Source organism: Paramisgurnus dabryanus, chromosome 17, assembly GCF_030506205.2.
Source record: "Paramisgurnus dabryanus chromosome 17, PD_genome_1.1, whole genome shotgun sequence".
NCBI lineage: Eukaryota > Metazoa > Chordata > Actinopteri > Cypriniformes > Cobitidae > Paramisgurnus > Paramisgurnus dabryanus.
Window position 1 is genome coordinate 17085 of NC_133353.1, and position 15293 is coordinate 32377.

Sequence of the window (15293 nt, forward strand, 5' to 3'; positions counted from 1 at the left end):
CTGTTAATGGTGAATTTTTGGTGTCCATTAGAATGAATTGGCTGAAGGAGGTGAACGCAGATGCTGAGAAACTTTTCTGCCTTGTAGCTGAAGTCTTCGTCTTCTGGGCTAAATCTCACGTGAGCACCCTTACAGCTGATCTGTAATACAGTATTTACCACTTAAAGGGACATATTATAAAAAAATAATTCAAAGTTTGAACATGCATTACTATATGTCTGCATTGCAATATTTCATATTGTACACCCTTCACCTTGATTTTGTTTTTGATTGTATAGAATTTCAAATGGGAAGAACAGAACTTCGTTGTTCGAAATGAAATTAACAACATGACATTCTTGATGAACAGCAGCAAAACTCGGCCGGATAAGGTCTTATTTCATCGGACTAATCCTCTATTATTTGTTTTCCAAATGTTCCTTTCATTAACTCTGTAAATGATCACCTTGTGGCCTCTGTAGTTCCTCTTAATCCTGGCCAAGTTTAATTTGCCCACATTTTACACACTTTTCTTTCAAAATAAACTAATCTTTGGCCTGTAAACCTAGAAGCACACATGGACTTTTATAAACATGTCATTATTCAACCGAAATATGCTGTTCAATAATATCGACGGAAACAAAAATGTATGATTTTCCATAAAGGGAGGGGTGTGTGACTGGGAAAGGAGGAAGGTCAAGAGGAAGGGCGATCGTTACTCCGCGCACACCTCTCTTATCGTGGCTGCGCCAAAAAAACTTCTCTCGGCTGCCCTGAATGGATGTTGCCATGACGATCAGTGCCTAGTTGCCCTGGCCAAAAGCCGTTTTTCACAGGTATGGCTGCTGTTCATACTGATCAATAGTAACAATGTTTGCCAAATCAATACCTTTCTCTTCTTGACAAACATTGCAACTGATTTACCTGAAACATATATGTGTTTCTAGAGGGACACGGAGGATGAGGTCAGGGAATATATTCGAAGCAGCCTGCAACAGGTGAGACAAGAATGTGCTGACATTATCCTGTGAAAGCTGCTATTTGAGGCTCCTCACCACACTTGTTTCTTTTTATATCAGGATCAGTGTGAAACCATGGTAGATCACGTCAGTATCGAGAGGATTTTAAACATCGCTCGTGTCTATTACCACCTGGATCAGGTTAGATCTAGGATCAGATAAAATTGCATGAGATTTTAAAACAGATAAGATGATACTTTAATACTGCCCCAGCAAGCAATAGCTGTCATTTCGCCATCTAGCTTAACTATAAGCCAGATATAGTCCGGCTTTAAGTAACTCACTTCTATCAAAAATAAACTTGAATTTGGGGTTAAAGCAACACTATGTAGTTTCTTTGTAAAAATGACTTACAGCTCCCCCATGTGGTTGAAAAGCGCAACAGTGCCTGGTATCAAACACTCTTCTGCAGGCAGGGGGAGGGGCGGGGCTGTGTTTCCTACCCTTCATCGCCACTTTCAGAGTGTGCTTGTAGCAGCTAGGAGACTGCTTAGGTTGCAGCAACAGTACAATTTGTCCAGTTAAAAGTTGTTTTATCACTGAAATAATTTTAGAGACATTATTTAAAGGTAAAAAACTACATAGTGTTGCTTTTAATGTCTTTTTTGCCAAAAATAAGCGAGATGTGTGATATTCCATCATGTAAGTGAACAGTGAATTTAGGTGGGGCAGATTATGGGTCGTATCGTAGGCTAAATAACTAACCTATAGATCGTATGAAGAACTTAACTTCCGCTCTCTGTGGATATCTAATGGAAATCCGTGTTATAGTCACAGAAAATTTGATCACTTTATCCTTGTCCATGTCATGGAATTCAGCTTTTTTCCATGAAGGGGGCATGGATGTCTTTTTCATGTCACTCCCACGGATTTCTTGTGTCATTTTATGTATTGTTTTCTTGTGGTTTTTTCCCTATTTTCAGATCATTGTCGTTTGGGGTTAGATTTGGGGTTTGGGTTAGGATGTACTTTTATGCATTGGTTTCTACATGTTTTAAAACTATTCTGGGCTGGAGTTGGGGTTAGAGTTGGGGTTTGGGTTATTAGGGATGCTAAACAATTAATCTTGATTAATCGTTAGCAGAATAAAAGTTTTTGTTTACATAACATATGTGTGTAAACTGTGTATATTAAATATGTATATATATAAATATGAACACATTCATGTATAATTTTAAGAAAAAAATGTATATATTAAGTATTTATATTTATATATACAATATAAATTATACATAAATATACAAATGTATATACACATGTAAACATTTCTAAAACATATACATGGATGTGTGTACATTTATTTATACAAAGTTATTATACACAGTTCACACACATATATGATATATATAAACACATATAAACTTTTATTCTGCTAACGATTAATCGCGGTTAATCGTTAAGCATCCCTAGTTAGGATGTCTAAAAATGTAACAGAAAGTGATTCTAACCCCAACCCCAAGCAACGATGGTGAGAATATGAAAAAAAAACAATTAGAAAACAATACATAAAATGAGATGAGAAATCTGTGGGAGTGACACGGAAAAGACATCTGTGCTCCGTCATGGAAAAAAACTGAATTCCATGACATGGACACAGATAAAGCAATCAAATTTTCCCTGACTATAACACGGATTTTCTTGAGATCAGGTTGTTATTTTGCGTGTTATCAGAAATAAACTATTCTAAAATGATTCTCTTGTTATTGATTTTTTTGTTGAAGTTTACCGGAAGTTACATTTCTTCCACTAAAGCCGTTTGTTTGTGTTGTTACTGCTGAAACTATGTCTATAATTAACTGCTAGTGGCATACATTTTACATTTAAATGACTGAACGAATGCAGAACACTGTGCAGAGGTCTAATGTCCTTCCGTTATTCAGCCTAATGGGGCGCTCTAATGCTGAATTTGGTTTTCGCCTTAAGTGCTTGAAAAATTGAAAAGCATGGGAAATAAAACACTTTATTCCATTTAGTACAACCCAACAGCCAAAGTTTTTTCATTCCACGACCCTTTAAATGCCCTATTGAACGACTTACCATTGGTCGTCGCGCAAATTTGGCTTGTCAGGGCAAAATGTAAATTTTCTCATCAACTGAAAATCTTTCAAAATAATTCTGTATTCGGACACAGAATGGACCTACAGATTTATAGCTCTTTTTTGATTCTGCGGGTGGTGGTGCATGGCAGTTCTTAGTTGGTGGAGCGATTTGTCTGGTTAATTCCTATAACAAACGAGACTCCGGCATGCTTAATAGTTACGCGGCCCCGAGCAGTCGGCGTTCAACTTCTTAGAGGGACAAGTGGCTCACAGCCACCTGAGATGGAGCAATAACAGGTCTATGATGCCCTTAAAAGGGCCATGGGGTGCACGTGCGCCACAATGGGCAGATCAGCTTGTGTCTACTCTGTGCCAAGAGGCGCGGGTAACCCGCTGAACCCCGCTCGTGATCAGGACTGGGGATTGCAACTGTTCCCCATCAATGAGGAATTCCCAGTAAGCGCGGGGCATAAGCTCGTGTTGATTAAGTCCCTGCCCTTTGTACACACCGCCCATCGCTACTACCGATTGGATGGTTTAGTGAGGTCCGAGAAGATGATCAAACTTGACTATCTAGAGGAAGTAAAAGTCGTAAAATACGCTGAAATAAACAGCATTGTACAAAACTACGTTCACATAACATAACAGCTAGAGGGGCAGATTCAAATCGGCCCATATGGCTCTCTATTAGGGCTCGCTGCATTTCCAGTTTTTACATCAAATTGAAATGTGAAAAATGTGGGGCGCTGTTAAGCTCGACTTGATCAGTATACTGTACCGTAGCCAAACGAGCTGTGCGCTCAATTTCCAAACATATTCAATGACATAAAATAGTCTCAAAAGATATGGATGGTTATAAGACTTCTTTAAAATGTGAAATTGCTTGCTGGGGCTGTTCCTTTTTAGTAAATTACTGTACTTTATTCCAAATTGTGACAAAATTTCAGGTATTACGGATTGGTGCATGTATGTCTTTATTATGTTAATGTACATTTTCACAAGCGACTTGCAGTGGATTAAAAAAATACAATTTATCAGTACATGTGCTCCCTAGGAATCAAAACTCATGGGGCCCTATCTTGCACCCAGCGCAATTGACTTTGTCAGTGACGCATGTATCATTCGTATTTTGTGCCGGCGCACAGCGGGGTTTTTCCCTCCACAGATGCACGTCAGCAAACTAGGGAATGAACTTGCGCTCCCTGGGCGGTTCAGCGCAAAAAGGAGGCGTGTTGCGGCGCAAACCATCTCTTATGCTATTTTGCAGTTTCAAAAAACAATTGCGCTACTAACCAAAAAAAAACTAGTCTAAAGTCAGTGGCGCGTTGCTTGTGGTTCATTATGCTATTTTAAGGGCGCATGCTTGACCATAATGTATAGCGTGAACAACGCTCATACACTTTGCTTATCTAATCTACACAGATGCAACAGTTATTTTTGCAAATCATAAATTGTTACACTTAAAAATATTAATACACGAGATAAGGGGAATCATAGTGGTGAGCATGTGGTGATCGTTTTTATTTATTCTCATGCAAATAACGATTAAAATATTTTCATAACTTTGTTGTGTGGCTGTATTACGTTTATTTTATGTAAATAATAGTTAAAATGTTTTCATAAGAAACCTTAATGTATATGAACTTGATTTGTAAGAGTACTTTGGGGTTGGACCTTGCTTGCGTTTCTTGGGTCCGATTTCAAAGCCCCCAAACCCTTTCAGCGGTGAGGGTGGACGCAGCGATGTCCTCTGCTGGCGTCAAGTCCTGAGGCAGATCCACCTCCCGTTACACGGCGTGCCCGATTTATGCTGGCAAGCGTGGGATTCCCCCGTACAAGGACGTCGGTCTCCTCGGCTGTGAACCGCTCCTGGCGTGCGCCTGGTAAATCCGTCATAATAATAGCAACCCGCCATGGAACTTGCGCCCTTGCGTTTAAAGGGAATGTTGGCTAGCGTTCTGATTGGTTTATTTGACGTTACGCCCAAACCACACCTATGAATAATGAACCTACTTCAGACCAACCCCTTATTGATTTGCGCCCGGCGCAAGAGTTATTTCTCACGCCGGGAAAATAGCAACAGCGCCCAAGATCCGCCCACAAACTCACTTGCGCGTTGCGCTTCGCACTTGCGTTTCAGATCGTTAAAATAGAGCCCCTGATCTTTGCTTTGCAAAAACAATGTGCTACCAATTAAGCAACAGGATCCAAACTACTGAAGTATTTGTTGTTTATCATTGGTTGGTTGTGATCAGGTGGAGCACCCACAGAAGATGAAGAGGGCCGTATGGCATAAGATGCTGTCCAAGCAGAGGAAACGGGCTGTAGTTGCATGCTTGAGAATGGCTCCTTTGTACAATCTGCCCAGGTATTCAGCAAAGCACATCAGCTTTATGACAAAGCCAATAATCGTTCTAATTACATAATTAATTATCTGAGTGATAAAAGCTGAAGGGCTGTAGAAATACTAAACTGTATTTATGTTAAATGAGCACTCAGATAAAGGGGACATTTTGTCATTCCTTCATTTCAATAGGCTTAAACCGAAAGTAATTATTATATTATAACCTGACATTTATCATATCCGGCAGGCACAGAGCGGTAAACCTCTTCCTTCAGGGATATGAGCGAATCTGGCTGCAGGACGCATGTGGCACACCTGAGGATAGACTGATAGAAGATTTAGCTGTGAGGCTGTGTTGCCCAGTAGTGCTTGACTATCATTTTTCATTTTTTTTATGTGTATTTTTATACCTTTAACTTTCTTGGATCCTGTGGTAAATAAAATGCTTGTCTTTCCCCATCAGAAAGCAGCTCGTGTAGAGATTGTAAAGGAGGGGTTGAAGCAAAACAAAATGATTGATCCACTCTCACAGCTTATCAGTCTCTTCAGACGAAGTGCCTTGACTGAGAGAAGGTTTGTATGTTTGTGTGTGTCCGTGTGTAATGGATTTAGGCGTTTTTGCATGCGTGTTTACGTGTAGATTAACCCTAATGAAAGGCAAGCTTAAACCAGAATAAATGCTGGTTTTGGTGCTGGTGGACCAAACAGCCAGAAAAATCCTGTGTGAATTTTTTTTAGTTAAGCTAGATTAAAAGCTTGGTAGGGACTCAAGCATCTCAAAAATGCTTTCCTATAATACCTTTAAATGTGTTTATATTTTGGAATATTAGAATATGTGACCCTGGACCACAAAACCAGTCATAAGGGTCTATTTTTGAATTTGAGATTTATAAACTAAGATTTAAATGTTGAATTAATAAGCTTTCTATTGAAATGTATGGTTTGTTCGGATAGGAAAATATTTGGCCGAGATACAACTATTTGAGAATCTGAGGGTGCAAAAATAAAAAAATTGAAAAATATTCTCATTTTCCAGCTCCCGTAGAGTTAAACATTTGATTCTTACTGTTTTGGAATCCATCAGTTGATCTCCGGGTCTGGCGCTACCACTTTTAGCATAGCTTAGCATAATCCATTGAATCTGATTAGACCATTAGCATTGCGCTAAAAAAACCCAAAGAGTTTATATATTTTTCCTATTTAAAACTTGACTCTTCTGTAGTTACATCGTGTACTAAGAACAACGGAAAATTCAAAGTTGCGATAATGATATTACGCACTGCCCAAAAATAGTCCCCTGCTATTGAAAGTAACCAAAGGTACTTCGGGCAGTGCGTAATATCACTACGCCTGCTGCAGCCATGTTACATAAACAAAGTTAATGATTATTACGCCAGAATGAGAGTATAGTTCCGTATCTGCCTTGAAAATTGCAACTTTAAATTTTCAGTTGGTCTTAGTACGGGGTGTAAACACAGAAGAGTCAAGTTTTAAAACGGAAAAATATCGAAACTCTGGGTTGTTTTTGAGCACAATGCTAATGGTCTAATCAGATTCAATGGATTGTGCTAAGCTATGCTAAAAGTGCTAGCGCCAGACCCGGAGTTTAGCTGAATGGATTCCAAAATGGTAAGAATCAAATGTTTAACTCTAGGGGAGCTGGAAAATAAGCATATTTTCAAAAAAAGTGGAATGTCCCTTTAAATATTGTCCAAATGAAATCCTTAGCAACACATATTACTAACAATAAACATATTTTTTATTTATTTACAGTAGGAATATATCGATAATTTTGACCCATACAATGAATTTTTGTCTGACTTATCACTGGTTTTGTGGTCCAGGGTCACAAATGTTGACTCTCTCTTTTTTTTTTAGTAAACTAGAAGAGGACGATCTTTACATGTGCTATGCTGAGATCATGGCCGGGGTAAGATCCAGTGTTGAGACTGATCCAGATTTTCACTGCGAGATTTGTCGGCTGTAATAAGCTCCTGTAGCAATGATGCTGACCTGCAATGTCATTACAGAGTTGCCAAAGCGAGGACGACCAGGATGAAGACGGGCTGAAATCATTTGAGGTCAGCAGTGGGAAACCGTGGCAGCGTCTGATTCAGTATTGATTCATTTTGGGAGAAAGAGCCTGAGATGGAGAAGCAGAAGATGCAGACGCTTTTACCCAATCAGCTCATTAATTACATAATCAATGATTGACTTCAGGAAAAATAGGTTGAGGAACAGTTGATATAGTTTATTTCTTTGTGAATTGATTATTTAATCGATTCTTTAGGAAAAAGAGATTGAGAAGCAGAGACTGCTGTATCAGCAGGCCCGACTGCATGAACGTGGAGCTGCCGAGATGGTCTTGCAGAACCTGAGCGCCAGCAGAGGTATCAATCCAAACACATTGACGTTTGTATTCTTTTGAGCCAAATTAATTAAAGTCTTATGCAAATCAAATACCAGTGCAAACACACAATTTTCTCTTTGACTTTCATTGTTTTTAAAGCTCAACTGTTATTTTGCTGAAGGTGAAGTTGAATTTAATGTTTTATGAACCAGGTGAAATGGGACCTATAGTGGCGGCCACATTGAAGCTTGGCATTGCAATGCTAAATGGAGGAAACACTTCAGTCCAGCAGGTGGGTTAAAAAAGGTCAGACTTGCTTACCGATATGATTGATGGATATCCCCACTTGTTCATGCTCTGTTGTTAAACCCCCATGTCACCTTTGAACCTGCAGAAGATGCTGGATTACCTGAGGCAGAAGAGAGATGTGGCTTTCTTTCACAGTCTGGTCGGCCTAATGCAGTCTTGCAGGTTAGGCTGTTGTTTGCTATGCATTCTGAAACATTTACTTGACAGCAAGCTCCTTAAAACAGCGAAGTGCTTTGTTCACTTATTCATCACCCATCTACCAAACTGTTTTCATTTTCAAAGTTACTCAGTCCAATCAGCAGAAAAGAGCATAGATTTACATCACTTTGTTCCCTGGTATAAACAAAGCGTCTGTTGAGTGTCTATGTTAGTTTGTGTTATAAACAAGAAGTAGGTTGTGTTTTGATGTTGGTGTTGTAATTCTTGTCACAGCGTGCTGGATTTGAATGCATTTGAGAGACAGATCAAAGCCGAGAGTTTAGGAGTGGGTGCTGAGGAGAATTCTGGTAAATAAGTGCTTTTTTTAAAAAGTGAAGTGACAGATTTGTCTTTTTTATTGACCACCTACTGCTTGCTTTCTCTTTCTCTCAGGTGATAGAGTAATGGCAGATGAACAGCTTACCTGTGACCTTTTCCGATTTCTTCAGCTTCTTTGTGAAGGCCATAACACAGGTTCGAACCGACATTTAAATAACTGTCACTGCTGGAGTCATTTTTATTCAGCGAGTTATTTTTTGTAACCCTATAGCAGGCTAGCCACACAACAAATGTATTTTGGTAGCACTTGGAGTGTACATGTACTGATAAAATAGTTTGGTAACACTTTACTTGAAGGGGTGTTCATAAGACTGACATGACACATTCATAATCATGACATGACACGTGTCATAAACTTGAAGGAGATTTTATGCATGTTTATGACAACTGTCATTAAGTGTCATTTGTTCAATTGTGTCATTTTTAATGTAAAGATGACATTGTTTGAGATGTCTTGGTTATGACAACTTGACATTACCAAGACAACATAATCAACCACTTTTACCAGTGATACAAATTGAATTTGATATTTCTTCTAACAGGAAGTCGTATTTGTTGACCGCATACGCCATTCAGTTAAAAACATAAGACATGCAATCGTAGCTTCAATCTAACCTTAAAATGTAATGTTGCTTTTCTGTAATAATAATAATAACAATCCTCTATGACGTATGCGGACAAATATGACTTCCGAAATCCTGAGGGAAGAATGGCACGTATCATCACCAAAGAACTTATATTGACAAGAAATGAAAGTCAATGGAACGTTCCATTGCAACACCAGCGCCCAGCAGCAGCCCTACAAATCCGCCATTTTGGAATGAAAGCGACTCGGGAGTCAACTAGAAGTGATGGTAATATCAGCTACTTTGTACATTAAAAGATCAAATTCAAACTGAATGATGATAACACAGAATAACATACAATCAGACCAGTGATCATTTATCCTTTTTTACAACTTATTTTCAGATATTTAGACAAGTCTTCCACTTTTATAAAGGCTAATTTTACATACAAACATACCAACATACACTCATCCACACATAATATTTTGGCTCCATATACACACACATATACAGTACACACATTTACATCTGAATTGCTCGAAATGGATTAAGTAAAAAAAACACAGCCACTGTCCAAAAGTGGCAATTGTAGGATAACAGACAGAACAATGCATCATGTTCTATAAGATTATCATGTTTGTAGCGGGATCCAGGGGATTAATAAGTACAAAATATATTTCATACCTAGTGGAGTTGGTAACTAATAATAGTAGTAAATGTGTAAAGTAGCATACAATAGAATTACATAATAAAGCAAGAAAAAAACTACCTCAAATGTGTATCTATTTAATGATTGGATTCGACAACTGATAACAACAACAACACAACACAACACATACATACAAGACAATACAGCATTTCGTGTAGTTGTAGCAAGTGAACAAAATTTTAATTTAAGAAACTTACTATTGCGCTTCTGATTTGGCTGTGAGATTCGCTGAGAATGAATTGGCTGTGAGAATTTTCATTCCAAAATGGTGGCCGCGCTACTGAAGCGCCACCTTGTGACTGTTGCCAAAAAGGAATGAGAGTTCCCACTCTTGTGCTTCTATACTCTTTGTCGTCACCCTAATATATATATATATATATATATATATATATATATATATATATATATTAGGTCTGAAGATCTTTTTCTTTCTTGGAATCTTCCGTCAAGGGTTTTCGCTGCTTCTTCCTCGGCTCTGCCATTTGCAACAATCGCTAGCCGTGTTTAGCTCGCCTGCCTCTGTGTTGTTGGCTTAAAGTGATCCTGCTTCTCGCGATATCTGAGACTTTGCGAGACTGAAGGACACCGAGTCAGATACAGCGAACTTGCAAGTGGGGTATTCTTTCTACAGGCGGTAGGGGCTGGCGAGAGAGTCTTTATTCATCCAGTAATTAGTCATTTAACCATATACCGACTTACGAAGATGATTTATTAACATACAAATGCTGCCTTGTGTCCCTTTAAGGTTTTTAAAATTATTTGACAAAGTATTAACACTTATTGACATTTTAATGACAAGTTCAATTTGTACCACTCTAGTTGAGGTCAAGAAAAATATTTATGATGCTGTTATTTGACAGAGTATTAACACTTAATGACATTTAAATGACAGTTTAATGTAATGTTAACCCATAAAGCTAGGTAGTTTCTTAAGTTTAATAATTATACTGCTATGTCATGTTTATGACAGATTCATGATGTATTGGTTCATGTCAAGTTGTCATAACAAAGACATCTCAAACAATGTCATCTTTGCATTAAAAATGACATAATTAAACAAATGACACTTAATGACAGTTGTCATAAACGTGCATGAAAGGTGTGTCATGATTATGAAGGTGTCATGTCAGTCTTACACTCTCAGAAATAAAGGTACAAAACTGTACCTTTTCTGTTACTGGGGCTATACCCTTTTTAAAAAAGTACAGCTTTGCACCTAAGGATTTCATTTTAGTACCTCAGAAGTACATACTGGGACCAAAGAGAGCTTATAAGTACATCTAAAATACATATTAGTACTAAATGTTTACATATCTGTACCTAATGGTCCATACAATTACCTTTTTAGAGGGTGCTGCCCCACTGACAGCTAGGGTACATATTTTGACTTTTTTCTAACAATGTAGGTCCTTAAGGTACGGTAATCTACCCAAAATTGTATTCTGTTTTGTATTCCTGTAAAGGTACCAAACGAAAACTTAGGGTACAGCCCCAGTGACAGAAAAGGTACAGTTTTGTACCTTTTTTCTGACTGTGTATGCACACCCCTTCAAGTAAAGTGTTACCAATAGTTTGAATGCAAAGTAAGACGCTTTGGATAAAAGCATCTGCCAAATACATAAATGTAATGTATTGAAGTTGTCTATCCTTAACATTGTGCACTTGTGAAAAGCAAAGATATTTCTTCTAACAGACTTTCAAAATTACCTGAGGACTCAAACTGGAAACAACACTACAGTCAACATCATCATCTCTACTGTGGATTATCTGCTCAGGATCCAGGCAAGACGACTTTAAATAATAGCGGTTTAACTTTGCATATGGTTTAAAATATTTTCAGTATGCAATTTTGCATTTACGCGAGGGTTTTAAATCAGAGCGACAGTTTGTAGCCAAATAATGTTTCCATTAACCATTCGCTGCTGACAGGCCATCTCCATTTCGGAGTGTGATACTGAGAATGATGGATGGTTTCATATCTGCAGGAGTCCATCAGTGATTTCTACTGGTATTATTCAGGGAAGGATGTGATTGATGAGCGTGGTCAGCAGAACTTCTCCAAAGCCATCAGCGTGGCCAAACAGGTGTTCAACACGCTTACTGAATACATTCAGGTATATGCACACAAACAAACAAACACGTATTGTATTTAAATGTGTCAGCAGAGATAGGTCCAAATAAGTGTCTGGGCTAAATTTAGAAATTCTGAGCAACGTTTCGCTGCTGTCTGCAGAAATTGCATTCGTCCACCAAGTGTGCTTTTTTAGTTTGTAAATAGGTTGTAACAATATGTCATTGTTAACAAATCCTTCGAGAAATTGTATTTTTTATTGCAAATGTACAGATAACATTTTCAATTTGTTCAATATATTTATAAAGAACCTATATTTGTATGCACCCATTGGTTTGAGACATAATCTAGATGCAATGTAAATGTAAAAACATTTTGCTTGTGTGACTTCTAAAATTGAGACTCCTGATTTAATGTGCTGTTTAGGGACCATGTACTGGTAACCAGCAGAGTTTGGCCCACAGTCGCCTGTGGGACGCTGTAGTGGGCTTCCTCCATGTGTTTGCTCACCTGCAGATGAAGCTTTCACAGGTTGGTTGGTGGACAGATTGCTAGAAACCCAATTCTATCAACGGCAGTACTAATATGTGAATCTAAAAATGAGACTAGGTGCATCAAAGTTTGATTTCAATCATTGATTTCAACCTTTGACATGAACTTACTCAGTCAAGAGCAAAGATAAATTAAGGAATAGTCTTTACATTATGTAAGATGATTTTATGTAAATCAGGAAAAAATGACTTCTTTTCACCGACTGGGGCACATGAAAGAAATTCGATAAAAGAGACAAAAAAGTTTTTACGTTGTGTGCAGGATTCTAGTCAGATAGAGCTGCTGAAGGCTTTGATGGACTTACAAAAAGACATGGTGGTAATGCTGCTTTCCATGCTTGAAGGTAAGAGCAATGTAAAGAAAACCAAGGTCTTCTCATTTTCATTCCCATGTACATTCTGTTCTGCTCGTGATAAATGTGGCAGTCTATGATTATATTAAGTGTCCTGCAAAAATGTTTCCAGGAAATGTGGTGAATGGGACCATTGGCAAACAGATGGTGGACATGCTGGTGGAATCATCCAGCAATGTCGAAATGATCCTCAAGTTCTTTGACATGTTCCTCAAACTCAAAGACCTCACATCCTCAGAAGCCTTTAGGGAATATGACCCCGATGGTAAAGGACTCATTTCCAGAAAGGACTTCCAGCGAGCCATGGAAAGCTTCAAGCGCTATTCCCACTCAGAGATGGAATTTCTGCTGTCCTGCGCAGAGACGGCGGAAAGCGAGCTTTTGGATTGCCAGGATTTTGTGGAGCGTTTTCACGAGCCGGCCAAAGAGATTGGCTTTAATGTGGCCGTTCTTCTGACCAATCTGTCCGAGCATATGCCCAATGATTCTCGATTGCAAAATTTTCTGGAGTTGGCGGACAGCGTGCTTAAGTATTTCCAATCTCATCTGGGAAGGATTGAAATCCTGGGCAGCGGGAAACGGATCGAGAGGGTCTACTTTGAGATTAGTGAATCCAGCCGCACACAATGGGAGAAACCACAGGTAATAATAAATGATTATTTACCAGTGTACTTTTATGCTCTGCTAGGGTGTCTGTATAATTAGTTTTGCCAATGTATTTGCCAATTCAGGTGAAGGAGAGCAAGCGACAGTTCATCTTTGATGTCGTAAATAAGGGAGGAGGAAAGGAAAAGATGGAACTGTTTGTCAACTTTTGCGAAGACACCATCTTTGAAATGCAGTTGGCTGCGCAGATCTCAGGTTCAGAGATTGGAGATGACGTAAAAGAAAAGGATGAAGAGAAAGAAAAGGTGGTAAACCTTTCAGAAGACAGCAGGATGACCCAAGATCCAAAATGTTTCTCTGTAAGAAACATCCGGAAGCACATGAGTGCGTTAACCATCAAGGATATCATCTCCGCAATCTTCTCTTTCTTCCAAAATGTTCTTCTACTTTTCACAAGTGGCATATTGGGTGTGGTTCGGTTTTACCTTTATCTGCTCTACCACATCTTCTTCAGTGGATGGATTATTGATGTGGCTAAAGAAATGAAACTGGCTGACCTTCTGGGTGGTCTTCGAGATCCCACCATGGTTGAGGTCACAGAAGGCAGCGTCAGTGAAAGTAACAGCTATGTGCGTGAGTTTTCTTCTCGGGGGAATCACAGAGGCATGAGTCTGGATCTGTCTGCGGTGTCCAGGGACCCTCAGCTCCTCATGGACATTTTCGGTTTGTCACTGAAGAAGGAGGGAGGAAAGTACACATTGTTGAGCGGTGACCAACAAGCTGGTCTGGATGATCTTCTTAACATGTCCAAAAATCAGGTCAATAGTATAAAACTGTTGATTTTCTATAATGCACAATCATTGTTTATTATATTTCAGAATGTGCAGTGGACATCCGTGTCCAGTAAGTGGACATAATTATAAACATTTGAGTGGACATTTAAGTGGCAATTTGTGTGCACATTTATGTCCTCCTCAAATATTTGTGTTTACCAAGTTAACATTTACATCCACTAAGTGGACATTTGAGTTTGCTTTAGACTCTGCGTGCATTTATTTGTGCTTTGTTGTTATTACAAAAGGTGGAAATCTCAGAGGAGGATTTTCAAGAGGTGCAAAATGAAAAGGCTTCAAAGGCTCAGAGAACTATGTAAGTGCTCCAGACCGGCAAAAGATCAAACTCGCTCTTTTAAATGAGAGAAAACACTGCTGCTTTAACAGGGACCACCGCTGCTTTTTAGCTTTCAAGTGAATCATTACTGTACCCTGCGGGCAGCTGCGAAAAACTATGAAGAAATGTTTTAATATTCTCCACATTTCTCTTGGGTATTTAAGCTGTCCAGACCTGAACAATTTGGGTGTGAAATTAAAATATCTTAGAATGCTGAGAATTAGTGTTAGTCCCTCTGAAATAGCATGCAAATCCACAATACTTATTTTAATTAGCTTTGATATTTGCACTCGGATGGCTTGTTTGGCTAAACTTTATAACACTGTATGAAGTAAGACGTTGCATTTAAATTTCTCAGCGTTGAAGAAGGTGAGAAGAAAGAAAAGAAGGCTAAAGGAGAAAGAAAGAGAAAGCTTGGATCTTCCAAACCTGAGGAAACTGAAGTTCAGAAATCAGTCATTTGGAAAGTATTCTGCTCTCAGAAGACCAAACTGCTGGTATGTTGATTTTTCCCTCGTACTCATTCAGATGTTGGACCATATGGGACCTTACAAACTAATGATTTGCATTGCATCTGCATTTTCTTTGTAGAACTGCTTTGCGAGAAATTTCTACAACATGCGATTGTTGGCTCTGTTCTTCGCTTTTGCTATCAATTTTATTCTGCTGTTCTACAAGGTGAGCGTTGAT

At 38.7% G+C, this 15293-nt stretch overlaps 1 protein-coding gene across 1 annotated transcript in view; it reads left to right on the forward strand.

The window, feature by feature from the left end:
* LOC135727315 (ryanodine receptor 2-like) overlaps positions 1-15293 on the forward strand; it is a gene marked incomplete at its 5' end in the record, with an annotated part of 44638 nt that overhangs the window by 17073 nt on the left and 12272 nt on the right. The window contains 23 exon segments of the mRNA XM_073812468.1: positions 32-119; positions 279-371; positions 645-815; positions 927-1139; positions 5293-5405; positions 5629-5725; positions 5845-5954; positions 7260-7311; positions 7412-7462; positions 7672-7771; positions 7944-8023; positions 8126-8202; positions 8473-8546; positions 8632-8712; positions 11546-11634; positions 11838-11966; positions 12350-12454; positions 12737-12818; positions 12940-13469; positions 13559-14251; positions 14515-14582; positions 14962-15100; positions 15195-15281. Of these exon segments, the coding sequence (XP_073668569.1) occupies positions 32-119; positions 279-371; positions 645-815; positions 927-1139; positions 5293-5405; positions 5629-5725; positions 5845-5954; positions 7260-7311; positions 7412-7462; positions 7672-7771; positions 7944-8023; positions 8126-8202; positions 8473-8546; positions 8632-8712; positions 11546-11634; positions 11838-11966; positions 12350-12454; positions 12737-12818; positions 12940-13469; positions 13559-14251; positions 14515-14582; positions 14962-15100; positions 15195-15281 (3322 nt within the window).